Source organism: Leucopleurus acutus, assembly GCF_964270905.1.
Source record: "Leucopleurus acutus genome assembly, chromosome: 13".
Classification (NCBI taxonomy): domain Eukaryota; kingdom Metazoa; phylum Chordata; class Mammalia; order Artiodactyla; family Delphinidae; genus Leucopleurus; species Leucopleurus acutus.
In genome coordinates this window covers 39,291,648-39,307,132 of record NC_139155.1, presented here as the reverse complement: position 1 = coordinate 39,307,132, position 15,485 = coordinate 39,291,648, and the positions used below count along the sequence as shown (strand labels likewise).

General features: G+C 41.5%; 1 protein-coding gene across 7 annotated transcripts in view; it reads left to right on the top strand.

Annotated features, from left to right (window-relative positions):
* Nucleotides 1–15,485, top strand: part of FHOD3 (formin homology 2 domain containing 3) — a gene marked incomplete at both ends in the record, with an annotated part of 492,573 nt that overhangs the window by 458,830 nt on the left and 18,258 nt on the right. For 4 of the 7 annotated variants that reach the window (XM_082852716.1, XM_082852715.1, XM_082852714.1 and 1 more), the window contains 3 exons: nt 2,909–3,101; nt 13,519–13,542; nt 14,906–15,080. In XM_082852716.1, the coding sequence (XP_082708842.1) occupies nt 2,909–3,101; nt 13,519–13,542; nt 14,906–15,080 (392 nt within the window). The remainder of the gene's footprint in view (nt 1–2,908; nt 3,102–13,518; nt 13,543–14,905; nt 15,081–15,485) is intronic. The other 3 variants (XM_082852719.1, XM_082852718.1, XM_082852717.1) reach the window with 1 other exon arrangement.

The window sequence follows — 15,485 nt, the reverse complement described above, 5'->3', positions numbered from 1 at the left end:
ACCCAGCTAACACAATCGGCTATATAGTACTGTACCGTAATAGGCTTATAATACTCTTCACACAAATAATACATACATAAAAAACAAACACAAAAAACAAAGAAAACACTTTTAATCCTACAGTACAGTACCTTGAAAAGTACAACAGTACAGTACAACAGCCTGCATACAGGGGCTGGCACGCATGTTCGCATCTTTGAAAGCAACTTGAAGGTTTGTGTGTAGGGGACTTACTGTACTTGAATCATATCTCCAACTTATATGTTAAGATTGGATCCCCTCTAGATAAAAACAATGTTCTGGAAAGCAGAGGATAAGGAATCTTGAGTAGTACTTATATATAAAAGAGGACCCAGCTGTGGGCTGATTGATCCTCCCTTGATTCCTCTTACACACAGATCTTGAGTAGTGATAAGTGGCAATACATGTGTATATTACACTATCCTATCCTAATATACATAATATCATGCCATATCTCCAGTATATAATGTCAGGCAGTAATAAGAGCCAGGAAGAAAAATTAAGAGTGTAAATGGGATAGGGAGTGATAAGGACATGCTGTTTTATGCAGGGCAGTTAGGGGAGGCTTCTCTGAGGAGGTGATATTTGGGCAGAGACTTGTGGGGTAAGAGAGCCATCCAGGCAGCTGTCTGTGGCAAGAATGTTCTGGGCGTAGGGAAGAGCTAGCACTGGATGCCTTGTTAGGGCCTGTGGTCCTCCCAGTGGAGTGGCCACCCTGCCCCTCCTTAGAGTCCCTGCAGGCTCTCAGCTCAGCTGTGTCCCCCGAGGGTCCCCTACACACCACACTAGGGGCCTGAGGCCCTGAGGTGGGCTTGTTCAAGGAATCACCAGGAGTCCTGTGTGTCTGGCGTCCTAGGCAATGAGGTCAGAGAGGTAGCGGGGCCAGTTTTGTGTGGATACACCACATATTGTTTATTCATCTGTTGATGGACATTTGGGTCGTTTCCACTTTTTGGCTATTGTGAATGATGCTGCCATGGAATTTGTGTAGGTTTTGTGTGGACCCATAATTTCATTTCTTTTGAGTATATGTATAGGAATGAAATTGCTAGGTCATAGGTTAACTCTGTGTTTAACTCTTTAGAACTGTGTCTTTTCAACCACAGCTGAACCATTTTGTGTTCCCACCAGTACTGTGTGAGGGTTTCAATTTCTCTACATCCTCACCAACACTTGTTATTGTCTGTCTTTTTTACTACAGCCATTGTAGTGATTGTGAAGTGTGTCTGAATGTGGTTTTGATTTGCATTCCCCTAATGACTAATGGTGTTGAGCATCTTTTCATGTACTTATTAGCTGTTTGCCAATAATCTTTTTGGAAAGGTCTGTTCAAATCTTTTGTCCATTTTTATTTGTCTTTTTAGTGTTGAGTAGTAAGATTTATGTATATATTCTGGATACAAACCCCTTATCAGACGTGATTTGCAAATATTTTCTCCCATTCTTTGGGTTGTCTTTTCAATCTTGAGAGTATCCTTTGAAGCACAAAAGTTTTTGATTTTGATGAAGTCCAGTTTATCTTTTTTCTTTGGGTGCTTATGCTTTTGGTATCATATCTAAGAAATCATTTTCTAATCCAAACTCATGAAAAGTTATACTTTATGTTTTCTTCTGAGTTTTATAGTTTCAGCTAGCATTTTTGGTTTTAAACAGCATTTTTTATCCCCCTTTAAATGCATGTCATATGCTTTCCTTTAGTATTTTTCACAAAAAGAATAAGCCACTGTCCTTCATTTGAAAAATAAACCAAACCCCTATTCAAGCTGTACAAATAAGAGTGATCAGAAAAGTTTTTTTATACAATTAATGGCATCAGTTATATAATACTGTTTATTCAACATAAAAATTATCCTCTGTCTCCTACTATCTTCTTTCTCATTTCCTTAATACCTAAAAATTGGGAACTTCTTTGTTCATTTAATTTCTTTTCCAAAAGTTTTAAGTAGATAGAATCCAGTAATTTTTAATTTATATACTAAATAGCTGAAAGAAATTGATTTAGGGCTGCTTGTTTGTTGTGTCCTAATTAAATTAAGATTGCGTATAATATTGCAAGAAAATATTTCAAAATATTTACTTTAAGCATCTTTTTACAAGTCACGAATTAACATGTTATTCAAAATATGTTCATGTCAATTCCACGTATTCATTAAAGCGGGTTCCCAAAAAATTGCTAAGCAACATTTCTTTATCCCTTATTCAGTTTTCATATGATCTACAAACTATGCAATATTTTTCTTAAAATAGTACTTTATCATTTTTCTTATAAAAGTGTTACACACCAGTTTTGGGACTTTCCTGGTGGCGCAGTGGTTAAGAAAACGCCTGCCAATGCAGGGGACACGGGTTCGAGCCCTGCTCCGGAAAGATCCCACATGTCACAGAGCAACTAAGCCTGTGCGCTGCAACTACTGAGCCTGTGCTCTAGAGCCCGCGAGCCACAAATACTGAAGCCCGTGCACCTAGAGCCTGTGCTTCGCAACAAGAGAAGCCACTGCAAGGAGAAGCCCGCACACTGCAATGAAGAGTAGCCCCCGCTGACTGCAACTAGAGAAAGCCTGTGTGCAGTAATGAAGAACCATTGTAGCCAAAAATAAATAAATAAATAAATTTATAAAAAAAAAAAGTTTTACACCCCAGTTTTAAAAGACATTAAAACACAGATAAGCATGAAGAAAAGGTAATTAATCTCCTGAAATCCCACCACCTTTGTCAGTGAGAAAGTGAGTTGAACTTGATTTCTGGTTGCATTTTCATTCTTCAACCTCAGAGCCCCAAGAATGAAGAGCATGTCTTTGGCTGATTGGTTTTTTACTGAAAGTTCACAGGCAACTGATTTTTGTTCCTTAAACCTGAAGCCCTTGCCACTGTTGTTTCTTCACTGCAGGTTCCACTCCTTTCTGCTCTTTATGGGTCACCCACCTTATGCGATTCGGGAAGTGAACATAAACAAGTTCTGTAGGATCATCAGTGAGTTTGCACTGGAGTATCGCACCACCAGGGAAAGAGTTTTGCAGCAGAAACAGAAACGGGCCAACCACAGAGAGAGAAATAAGACCCGAGGGAAGATGATCACTGATGTAAGTTTCATGAAACCAGTTTCTTTATTTCATTTCTTCTGAAAGTCTGATCAACCATAAACCTCTCTACAGGGGCTTCCCTAGCGATCCAGTGGTTAAGACTCCACGCTTCCAGTGCAGGGGGCGTGGGTTCAATCCCTGGTCAGGGAACTAAGATCCTGCATGCCGCACAGCACGGCCAAAAAAAGGAAACAAAAACATAGAACTAAGATATAAATTAAGGATGCGTGGCTGGTGGAGGAACTTTAACCCACCACACAATTAATTAACTTGGTGTGTTGTATGATGCTGATGACTTTAAATGCTTGATTCCATTTTCAACCTTTGCAATGTGGATAGAATGGAAGAGGAGAAGAAAAAATACAAGAGGCCCGTGTACAGCAAAAAATAAAAAATAAAATACAAAAGATAACGGCACTTATAATAGGAAGACAAATGTACTGATTTGGGAATTGATTCAGGATTTTAATAATCACAATGATACTATGTAACCGATCAGCTGACACATGGACCGCCCATTCTAGGCATCCGAATGGAGAAATAATTGATGTGGTTGCTCAAAGACATAATCTGATGGGCTCTTGGCAGTCCCTTGAGTTTGAGGGTATCAGGGTGGAAGGGGAGCCCAGAGGACAGTGAATTCATTCAGCAGGAGTTCCCAATAGCCCCTTGGGGGGGGGGGGCCCTGCACACTTGCATGCCTCCCCTGCTCCTGGGCTCTTCCCCCATCTCTTCTACTTCAGCCCTAAGCCCACCCACACCACGGGTGCAGTGGGAAAACATCAGATGGGAGATGCTTTGTAAGTGGAAGGCAAAGCAATGCATAAGGATGCCAGAGACAGACAAAGACACACAGTGCAGATGCCTCTCTAACGAGCCTTTATGAAGTTTAGCCCATCTTTATATATATCTGAGCATCTATTGCCTCTCAGTGATCCAGGGACTGGATAGGCAAAGGAGTAAGCCATAGGGAGTGGCATCATCCTGGGGTTGCAAACCTCTGCCGAACCCAAGTCAGGCAGATTTCTTCCGGGAGGAATAAAATCACTTAAGAACTCACTGAGGCTGCCTTATGTGCCAGATGGGTGTTCACACTGTAGGAGAAACAGAAGACATATGGTTACTATCCACATTCCTGAGGGTGTAACTTTCTTGGATGCATTACAATTTTGTTACCATTTTAAGGCATTTCTAAGGAGAACCAGGGACTAATCCCCTCACCATTCACCCCACCCTTGATCCCTTGTTTCCTTGGAATTTTCTGGACCCTTAGGGAGCGCTCAGATCACTTTTCTGCAGAAGGGACCCTTTCTACAGACTGTTCTGAAGGCCAGTGCCATCAGCTGAGTCTTCTCTCTCCTCTCCTGAAATCTGGGTTCAATCGGATCTTCAGCTTCCTGGAGGACAGCAACTAAGGAAGCAAACTGAATCCATTTGGGCAAACTATAGCCCACATTTCATTCCAAAGTATTATTTTTAAAAGTTTTAAAAGGGAAGTGCTTATGTTTGTGGAAATGAAACATACTGGAGGGTGAAAAATACAAGACCAATATGCATATGCTTATAGTTATGAAAACACACCAGAATTTCTTGCCAAATTCTTGAGATTTTTTACAGATCCCACTAATTTTTAAGTTCTGTCCTTCTCTGAAAATATTCAGTATTACTATTTATAAACAGGGGTAAATGTTTCTAGAACTGGATTCAAAAATACTTAAATTCTCATTAAAGTCTGGACAGTGCAGGCTTTTTTAGGGTTCATCCTCAAGGTGGTCCCTGTTTTTAGTGGTCCAAGTGGCACCATTCATGTAGAGAGATTGCCATCTGCTGGAAAATTAGGACACTGTCACCCGAAGCAAAGTACTTAGCTTCAAGTTTTTCCAACTCTCAATTAAGCGCCTATCGTGTGCCCAGAAAGCGGCACAGGGCACCTAGGAAGATGTGAGTGCAATAACAGACAAGCTTGTACCCCAAAGATGTCGTGATCTGGGTAGAAAACAACATATATGCACAACTTAGACCGCTGAAAACAAAACCACTTAATAGAAAATCACGGAGCCCCTGAGCATTAGAGCTGGAAGTGATTTTTAGAGAAAACTGTAGTAAGTCATTTTTAATATAGATGCTGAATAATGATGGTGGAAGTGGTTGCAATTAAACAGAGATGACTTTAGAAAAAACATTATTTTATAAGACACAGAGAAGTCTGGGTAAAATCTGAAGACCCTGCCTTCGTAGCCCCACATCTGCTTTTGTGTGCCTGTCTTTCCTCTTCTTTCTCTGTTTCTGAATATGCAGAAGGCTTCCTTTCTTACAATCCAGGAGTCCTGCCATGTAAGGTTCAGTGAGAAACTAAGTCATTCCTTGTTCCTTGTGGCCCAAACTAGTTCCAGGCAAAATGGTGACACAGACAAGGCAGCACAAGGTAAGTGTGGCCTTTTCTGCCGTCATCACGCCCCAGATGAGTGGTGAGAATGCAGGCTATCCATCCAAGGATTCCCACAGCCCAGCCAAGGACCGTGGTCATCCTGGGTGAGACTTAATCTCTCCCAACCCCAGCTTCCTTTTCTATGAAAATGAAATGCCAGTGACTGGGGGATATCAAGAGGGCTAGAGATTTGTATGTGCAGCACCTTGCATGTGTGCTAATTGCCAACAAAATGCCAGCCAGCTGGTGAAATAAAGAAGCTCTAAGGTTGAAGATGGCGGAGTAGAAGGACGTGTGCTCACTCCCTCTTGTGAGAGCACCAGAATCACAACTGAATAATCACAGCTGAATAATCATTGACAGGAAGACACTGGAACGCACAAAAAAATATACCCCACATCCAAAGACAAAGGAGAAGCCACAATGAGATGGTAGGAGGAGCGCAATCACAATAAAATCAAAGCCCATAACTGCTTGGTGGGTGACCCACAAACGGGAGAAACTTATACCACAGAAGTCCACTGGAGTGAAGGTTCTGGGCCCCTGGTCAGGCTTCCCAATCTGGGGGTCTGTCAACGGGAGGAGGAATTCCTAGAGAATCAGACTTTGAAAGCTAGAGGGATTTGATGGCAGGACTTGGACAGGACTGGGGGAAACAGAGACTCCACTCTTGGAAGGCACACACAAAGTAGTGTGCACATCGGGACCAAGGGGAAAGAGCAGTGACCCCATAGGAGACTGAAACAGACCTACCTGCTAGTGTTGGAGGGTCTCCTGCAGAGGTGGAGGATGGCTGTGGCTCACCGTGAGGACAAGGACACTGGCAGAAAATGTTCTGGGAAGTACTCCTTGGCGTGAGCCCTCCTGGAGTCCAACATTAGCCCCACCACAGAGCCCTGGTAGGCTCCAGTGTTGGGTGGCCTCAGGCCAAACAACCAACACGAGGGAACCCAGCCCCACCCATGAGCAGTCAAGTGGATTAAAGTTTTACTGAGCTCTGCCCACCAGAGCAACACCCAGCTCTACCCACCACCATTCCCTCCCATCAGGAAACTTGCACAAGCCTCTTAGATAGCCTCATCCACCAGAGGGCAGACAGCAGAAGCAAGAAGAACTACAGTCCTGCAGCCTGTGGAACAAAAACCACATTCACAGAAAGATAAGATGAAAAGACAGAGGGCTATGTATCAGATCAAGGAACAAGATAAAACTCCAGAAAAGCAACTAAATGATGTGAAGATAGGCAACCTTCCAAAAAAAAAAAAAATTCAGAATAATGATAGTGAAGATGATCCAGGATCTCGGGAAAAGAATGGAGGCAAAGGTTGAGAATGTGTAAGAAACGTTTAACAGAGACCTAGAAGAATTAAAGAACAAACAAACAGAGAGGAACAATACAATAACTAAAATGAAAACTACACTAGAAGGAATCAATAGCAGAATAACTGAGGCAGAAGAACGGATAAGTGACCTGGAAGACAGAATGGTGGAATTTACTGCTGCAGAACAGAATAAAGAAAAAAGAACCAAAAGAAATGAAGAAAGCCTAAGAGACCACTGGGAAAACATTAAATGCAACAACATTCACATTATAGGGGTCCCAGAAGGAGAAGAAAGAGAGAAAGGACCCAAGAAAATATTTGAGGAGATTATAGTCGAAAGCTTCCCTAACATGGGAAAGGAAATAGCCACCCAAGTCCAGGAAGCACAGAGAGTCCCAGGCAGGATAAACCCAAGGAGAAACATACTGAAACACATAGTAATCAAATTGACAAAAATTAAAGACGAAGAAAACTTACTGAAAGCAACAAGGGAAAAACGACAAATAACATACAAGAGAACTCCCATAAGGTTAACTGCTGATTTCTCAGCAGAAACTCTACAAGCCAGAAGGAGTGGCATGATATACTTAAAGTGATGAAAGGGAAGAACGTACAACTGAGATTGCTCTACCCAGCAAGGATCTCATTGAGATTTGACAGAGAAATCAAAAGCTCTACACACAAGCAAAAGCTAAGAGAATTCAGCACCACCAAACCAGCTCTACAACAAATGCTAAAGGAACTCCTCTAAGTGGGAAACACAAGAGAAGAAAAGGACTTACAAAAACAAACCCATAACAATTAAGAAAATGGTAATAGGAACATACGTTTCGATATTACCTTAAATATGAATGGATTAAATGCTCCAATCAAAAGACACAGGCTCGCTGAATGGATACAAAAGCAAGACCCATATATATGCTGTCTACAAGAGACCCACTTCAGACCTAGGGACACATACAGAATGAAAGTGAGGGGATGGAAAAAGATATTCCATGCAAACGGAAATCAAAAGAAAGCTAGAGTAGCAATACTCATAGCAGATAAAATAGACTTTAAAATAAAGAATGTTACCAGAGACAAGGAAGGACACTACATAATGATCAAGGGATCAATCCAAGAAGAAGATATAACAGTTATAAATATATATGCACCCAACATAGGAGCACCTCAATACATAAGGCAACTGCTAACAGCTAGAAAAGAGGAAATTGACAGTAACACAATAATAGTGGGGGACTTTAAGACCTCACTTACAGCAATGGACATAGCATCCAAACAGAAAATTCTTAAGTAAACACAAACTTTAAATGACACAATAGACCAGATAGATTTAATTGATATTTATAGGATATTCCATCCAAAAACAGCAGATTACACTTTCTTTTCAAGTGCACATGGAACATTCTCCACGATAGATAACATCTTGGGTCACAGATCAAGCCTTGGTAAATTTAAGAAAATTGAAATCATATCAAGCATCTTTTCTGACCACAACGCTATGAGATCAGAAATCAAATACCGGGAAAAAGACGCAAAAACCCCAGGAACATGGAGGCTGAAGACTACATTACTAAATAACCAAGAGATCACTGAAGAAATCAAAGAGGAAATCAAAAAATACCTAGAGACAAATGACAATGAAAACACGGTGATCCAAAACCTATGGGATGCAGCAAAAACAGTTCTAAGAGGGTAGTTTACAGCAATATAAGCCTACCTCAAGAAAAGAGAAAAATCTCAAATAAACAATCTAACCTTACACCTAATGGAACTAGAGAAAGAAGAACAAACAACACCCAAAGTTAGTAGAAGGAAAGAAATCATAAAGATCAGAATGGAAATAAATGAAATAGAAACAAAGAAAACAGTAACAAAGATCAATAAAACTAAAAGCTGGTGCTTTGAGAAGATTAACAAAATTGATAAACCGTTAGCCAGACTCATCAAGAAAAGAGGGAGAGGACTCAAATCAATTAAATTAGAAATGCAAAAGGAGAAGTTACAAGAGACACCATAGATATACAAAGCATCCTAAGAGACTACTACAGCAACTCTATGCCAATAAAATGGACAACCTGGAAGAAATGGACAAATGCTTAGAAAGTTATAACCTTCCAAGACTGAACAAGGAAGAAATAGAATATATGAACAGACCAATCACAAGTAATGAAATTGAAACTGTGATTAAAAATCTTCCAACAAACAAACATCCAGAACAAGATGGCTTCACAGGTGAATTCTATTAAACATTTAGAGAAGAGCTAACACCCATCCTTCTCAAACTCTTCCAAAATATTGCAGATGAAGGAACACTCCAAAACTCATTCTATGAGGCCACCATCACCCTGATACCAAAACCAGACAAAGGTACTACAAAAATCCAAAATTATAGACCAATATCACTGATGAATATAGGTGCAGATATCCTCAACAAAATACTAGCAAACAGAATCCAACAACACATTAAAAGGCTCATACACCATGATCAAGTAGGATTTATCCCAGGGATGCAAGAATTCTTCAATATACGCAAATCAATCAATGTGATGCACCATATTAACAAATTGAAGAATAAAAACCATATGCTCATCTCAAGAGATACAGAAAAAGCTTTTGACAAATATCAACACCCATTTATCATAAAAACTCTCCAGAGAGTAGGCATAGAAGGAACCTACTTCAACATAATAAAGGCCATACATGACAAACCCGCAGCAAAGATCATTCTCAATGCTGAAATGCTGAAAGCATTTCCTCTAAGATCAGGAATAAGACAAGGGTGTCCACTCTCAGCACTATTATTTAACATAGTTTTGGAAGTCCTAGCCACAGCAATCAGAGAAGAAAAATAAATAAAAGGAATACAAATTGGAAAAGAAGTAGAACTGTCACTGTTTGCAGATGACATGATACTACACATAGAGAATCCTAAAGATGCCACCAGAAAGCTACTAGAGCTAATCAATGAATTTGGTAGTGTTGCAGGATACAAAATTAATGCACAGAAATCTCTTGCATTCCTATACACTAATGATGAAAAATCTGAAAGAGAAATTAAGAAATTAATTAAATTTTTTTTTAAATTTTTTTTAATTAAAATAATTAATTAAATTAATTAAATTAAGAAATTATTAAATTAATAAATTAAGAAATTAAGAAATCTACCACTGCAACAAAGAGAATAAAATACCTTGGAATAAACCTACCTAGGGAGACAAAAGACCTGTATGCAGAAAACTATAAGACACTGATGAAAGAAACTAAAGATGATACAAACAGATGAAGAGATATACCATGTTCTTGGATTAGAAGAATCAATATTGTGAAAATGACTATACTACCCAAAGCAATCTAGATATTCAATGTATTCCCTATCAAATTACCAATGGCATTTTTTACAGAACTAGAACAAAAAAATCTTAAAATTTGTATGGAGACACAAAAGACCCTGAAGATCCAAAGCAGTCTTGAGGGAAAAAATGGAGCTGGAGGAATCAGACTCCCTGACTTCAGACTATACTACAAAGCTACAGTAATAAAGATAATATGGTACTGGCACAAAAACAGAAATATAGCTCAATGGAACAGGATAGAAAGCCCAGAGATAAACCCACGCACCTATGGTCAACTAATCTATGACAAAGAAGACAGGGATATACAATGGAGAAAAGACAGTCTCTTCAACAAGGGGTGCTGGGAAAACTGGACAGCTACATGTAAAAGAATGATATTAGAACACTCCCTAACACCATACACAAAAATAAACTCAAAATGGATTAGAGACCTAAGTGTAAGACTGGACACTATAAAACTCTTAGAGGAAAACATAGGCAGAATACTCTTTGACATAAATCACAGCACCCTAGAGTAATGGAAATAAAAACAAAATCCACCTCCTAGAGTAATGGAAATAAAAACAAAAATAAACAAATGGGACCTAATGAAACGTATAAGCTTTTGTAAAGCAAAGGAAAGTACAAACAAGACAAAAGGGCTTCCCCGGTGGCACAGTGGTTGAGAGTCCGCCTGCCGATGCAGGGGACACAGGTTCGTGCCCCGGTCTGGGAAGACCCCACATGCTGTGGAGCAGCTGGGCCCGGGAGCCATGGCCACTGAGCCTGTGTGTCCGGAGCCTGTGCTCCGCAACAGGAGAGGCCAAACAGGGAGAGGCCCGTGTACCGCAAAAAAATAAATAAATAAATAAAGACAAAAAGAAAACCCTCAGAATGGGAGAAAATATTTGCAAACATATCAACGGACAAAGAATTAATCTCCAAAATATATAAAGAGCTCATGCAGCTCAATATTAAAAAAACAACCCAATCATAAAGTGGGCAGAAGACCTAAATAGACATTTCTCCAAAGAAGAGATACAGATGGCCAAGAAGCACCTGAAAACCTGCTCAACATCACTATTAGAGAAATGCAAATGAAAACTACAATGAGGTATCACCTCACACGAGTTAGAATGGGCATCTCAGAAAATGTACAAACAACAAATGCTGTAGAGGGTGTGGAGAAGTGGGAACCCTCTTGCCCTGTTGGTGGGAATGTAAATTGATACAACCACTATGGAGAACAGTATGGAGGTTCCTTAAAAAACTAAAAATAGAACTACCATATGACCCACCAATCCTACTACTGGGCAGGTACCCTGAGAAAACCATAATTCAAGAAGAGTCATGTACCCCAATGTTCATTGCAGCTCTATTTACAATAGCTAGGGCATGGAAGCAACCTAAGTGTCCATCGACAGATGAATGGATAAAGAAGATGTGGCACATATATACAATGGAATATTACTCAGCTATAAAAAGAAATGATATTGAGGTGTTTGTAGTGAGCTGGATGGACCTAGAGTCTGTCATACAGTGTGAAGTAAGTCAGAAAGAGAAAAACAAATACCGTATGCTAACACATATATACAGAATCTAAAAAAAAAAAAAAAAAAGGTCATGAAGAACCTAGAGGCAGGATGGGAATCAAGATGCAGACCTACTAGAGAATGGACTTGAGGATACGGGGAGGGGAAAGGGTAAGCTGGGACAAAGTGAGAGAGTGGCATGGACATGTATACACTACCAAATATAAAACCGATAGCTAGTGGGTAGCAGCCACATAGCACAGGGAGATCAGCTTGGTGCTTTGTGACCACCTAGAGGGGTGGGATAGCGAGGGTGGAAGGAGGGAGATGCAGGAGGGAAGAGATATGGGGATATATGTATACGTATAGCTGATTCACTTTGTTATAAAGCAGAAACTAACACACCATTGTAAAGCAATTATACTCCATTAAAGAAAAATAATATAAAAAATAAGAAAAAAAAATAGATGTGGTACATATACACAGTGGACTATTACTCAGCCATAAAAAGGAACGAAATTGGGTCATTTGTAGAGACGTGGATGGATCTAGAGACTGTCGTACAGAGTGAAGTAAGTTAGAAAGAGAAAAACAAATATCATATATTAATGCATATATATGGAACCTAGAAAAATGGTACAGATGAACTGGTTTGCAGGGCAGAAATAGAGACACAGATGTAGAGAATAAACGTATGGACACCAAAGGGGGAAAGTGGCGGGGGTGGTGGTGGTGGTGGGATGAATTGGGAGATTGAGATTGACATGTATACACTAAGATGTATAAAACGGATAACTAATATGAACCTTCTGTATAAAAAAATAAATAAAATTCAAAAATTCAAAAAAAAAAAAGCTCTAAGGTTAAAAAAAAAAAGTCATCTCTTGTCACAAGGCCATTTGCCTAGAGGCAGTGCAGAACTGGAAGCATTTTGTCATTTCAGCTCCCAAAAGTTTAGTCAGTTCTCAAAAGCCTGTGCCTGATTTGCTGGCCTGGCTTGTAACCTTGTGGAAGCACAAGTTCAATTGAGGATGTGTTTGATTTAAAATTAAGAAATTGACATGACTTTCACCCTCAATTTATTTTTGGAAAAGGGATATTGTATTTAGTTTCTTAAAGCAGTTTGTCTGGTGATAATTAAAAGAATGGCGTGTCAGTTCAGACAGCCTCCATGAAGGACAGGTAAGATTTTAAAAAGAACTGAATTTCATGTTTCTGCGGAAAGTGTAATAGGACCTGTTCTGCCCGGCAGTTGTCCCACTTGTCCTGTCTGGCCCGTCTGTAGAAGGATCCACGGGGACCCAGACCCAGCAGCCTGGGAAGGGAGAGGTCCAGCACTTGGGATGAGAGGTGGGGGCGACAGCTGATGGATGGAAACAGGCAGAGGGAAGCTGGTAAACAAACTGAGGTCCTGATTGCTGGCAGGTGGTGGTTTCACGGAGCATGGCCAGCCGAGCGGCAGGGCACAGAGTGAGGTCTGTAATGGTCAGGGGACCAGGTAAGCCGGTTATCATCCTCCTAGGCAGCCTCAGGAGACGGGCCTGGAGCTCCAAGTCCCTCCTGACTTTGGTCAGGACCGGTCTTGGGGCTCTCGGAGAGAATGTCCAGACAGGAGGGCTTCGCAGGCAGGGCTCAGCAGCTCCCAAATCAACAGGGTGCACCCTGGTTGTGGTGGCTGAATTCGTTATTTGGAATTTGATGTGACAGTCAGATGATCTCATCTTTGCTGACTTCTGTGCCTTCTAAGAATCCCCTCTGTCTTTCCCATCCTGTCCTGTCCTGTCCTTTCCTCTCGAGTAGACTGATGAAGAGGATGAAGTTGAGGTAGGATGTTTATAAACACAAAGAATGCCACGTGTGACCTTCTCAAGCGTGCCGTATAATCTAACCTGACATAAGCAGCATGAAGTGTCAGCCCCGTTCAGTGCTTTAAACCTTGCATGACTGTTTTCTGCTGGGTTTCCGTGTGATCACTAACCCCCTTACACGGGTCTTATCATGATGTGTGTGCCAGGGACTGACTGAAGGGTAACTGCATTTTCCAAGCTGTCCCTGAGTTCCAGGCCATGTCAAAAGTGGCAGGGTCAGCAGATCTCTTCCTACTGATGGATAAATGGACAGAGGGGTGGGATGGGCAGCAGCTCCTCCCCCTGACCCTGGTGCAGATGCCAGAACCAGAGACCAAGGCAGGGCTGCTCAGCCCTGAAGGATGAGGAAGGAGCTGTGCAGATGGTACAAGTCACGGATGTGTCCCAGGCTCTAGCACCAGGGCTCATACACTGGATAAAAAGAGGGGGCCAGAAGTCTATGGAGCTGCTCTTTGCAAACGTTATTCTAACTGACTTTTTATTTTTCATCCAGATGTTTGGCATTGTGTGCATATGGCCTGATATTCTAGCATACCTCTTGTAAAACATATATGCTGTCTTTGTCCAGCTAGAATTAGAGAATATCATCATGTGAGTGTAATGCTTGTGAAAACAACTAAATTTTTGACACAAGGAGAAGTAGTGAGTGTTGCCAAACTCAGTTTCAGCATGAATTTCTGTGCCATGTTCTGATCTGGGCCCTGAATCAAAGCCTTTTGGGGCCTTTGGCAAGTCACTTAATCTTCGATGGCCTCAGTTTCCTTCTCTGTAAAGTGAGGTGGGACTAGTTCTGGAAAAATCCTTCCCAACTCCTAACACTGTATGATTCTGTAACTGAATCCCACTTTTCAACTTGTACCATCTTAAGCGATATATGAGAAACTTCTAACTGCTTTCTGGCACTACGTTTTCAAAAATAAATCTCACTATATTTGATAAACAAGCATATTTCAATGCTCCTATCAAGGCTGTGGTGTTAGAAACAGATTTGGTTTCTGAATTTTTCCCAGAGTTGAAGTCTTTTGCCCCTTGCTGGCTCCCGCTGAGGGGATCTGCAGTGATCTGGGAGACCCACTACCTGGAGGGATGGGTGTGGTCCTTCTGGGGCCAAGGCTTCTCTTTCTGATAAGAGAACTTCCTGGATATGCAGATGCTTTGTCATTAGTTCATTGACCCCTCATTGACTGCCCATCACTAACGTGTTTGCAGAATGCACGTAAACAAAAGACAGAGAAGAGAAGGCTTTCCTCAACTAAAGGTTTTCTAAGCTTGAGTTGGCTTTTAGTCACCTCACGCCCTAACCCCCCTTGCTCTTGCAGTCTGGCAAGTTCTCCAGCGGTTCCCCGGCGCCCCCGAGCCAGCCCCAAGGCCTGAGCTATGCCGAGGATGCTGCCGAGCATGAGAACATGAAGGCTGTGCTGAAAACCTCGTCCCCTGCCTTGGAGGATGCCACCCCCGTGCTGGGCGTCCGCACACGCAGCCGAGCAAGCCGAGGTAACGCCCTCGCCCAGGGTGGCCACCCCATGGTGTCTGTCCCCGCCACAGGGTACAGATTACTGTGCCCAGGAAGTGGCTGCTCAGGGCCGTCCACTCCCCAGGGTTCTCCGTGCTGACGTCATCATACTTTCCTTCACTCACACCTTTGTGACCCACCTTCAGTAGCTTCATCTCAAAAACAAGCAGCCCTTCCCAAAAGCACAACTTAATTCGAACAAGAGGAATTAGTATTGTGAACGAATCCTCATGGGTTAAAGCCCCCAGGCCAAATTGAGCCAGCCATTTATTCTTGTAAATAAGGTCTTCTTGGAACACAGCCACCCTTCCTTGTGTGTGTGTTGTCTAGGTGCTTTTGCACTGCGGTGGCAGAGTTGAGGGGTAGCGACGAAAACTACAGGGACC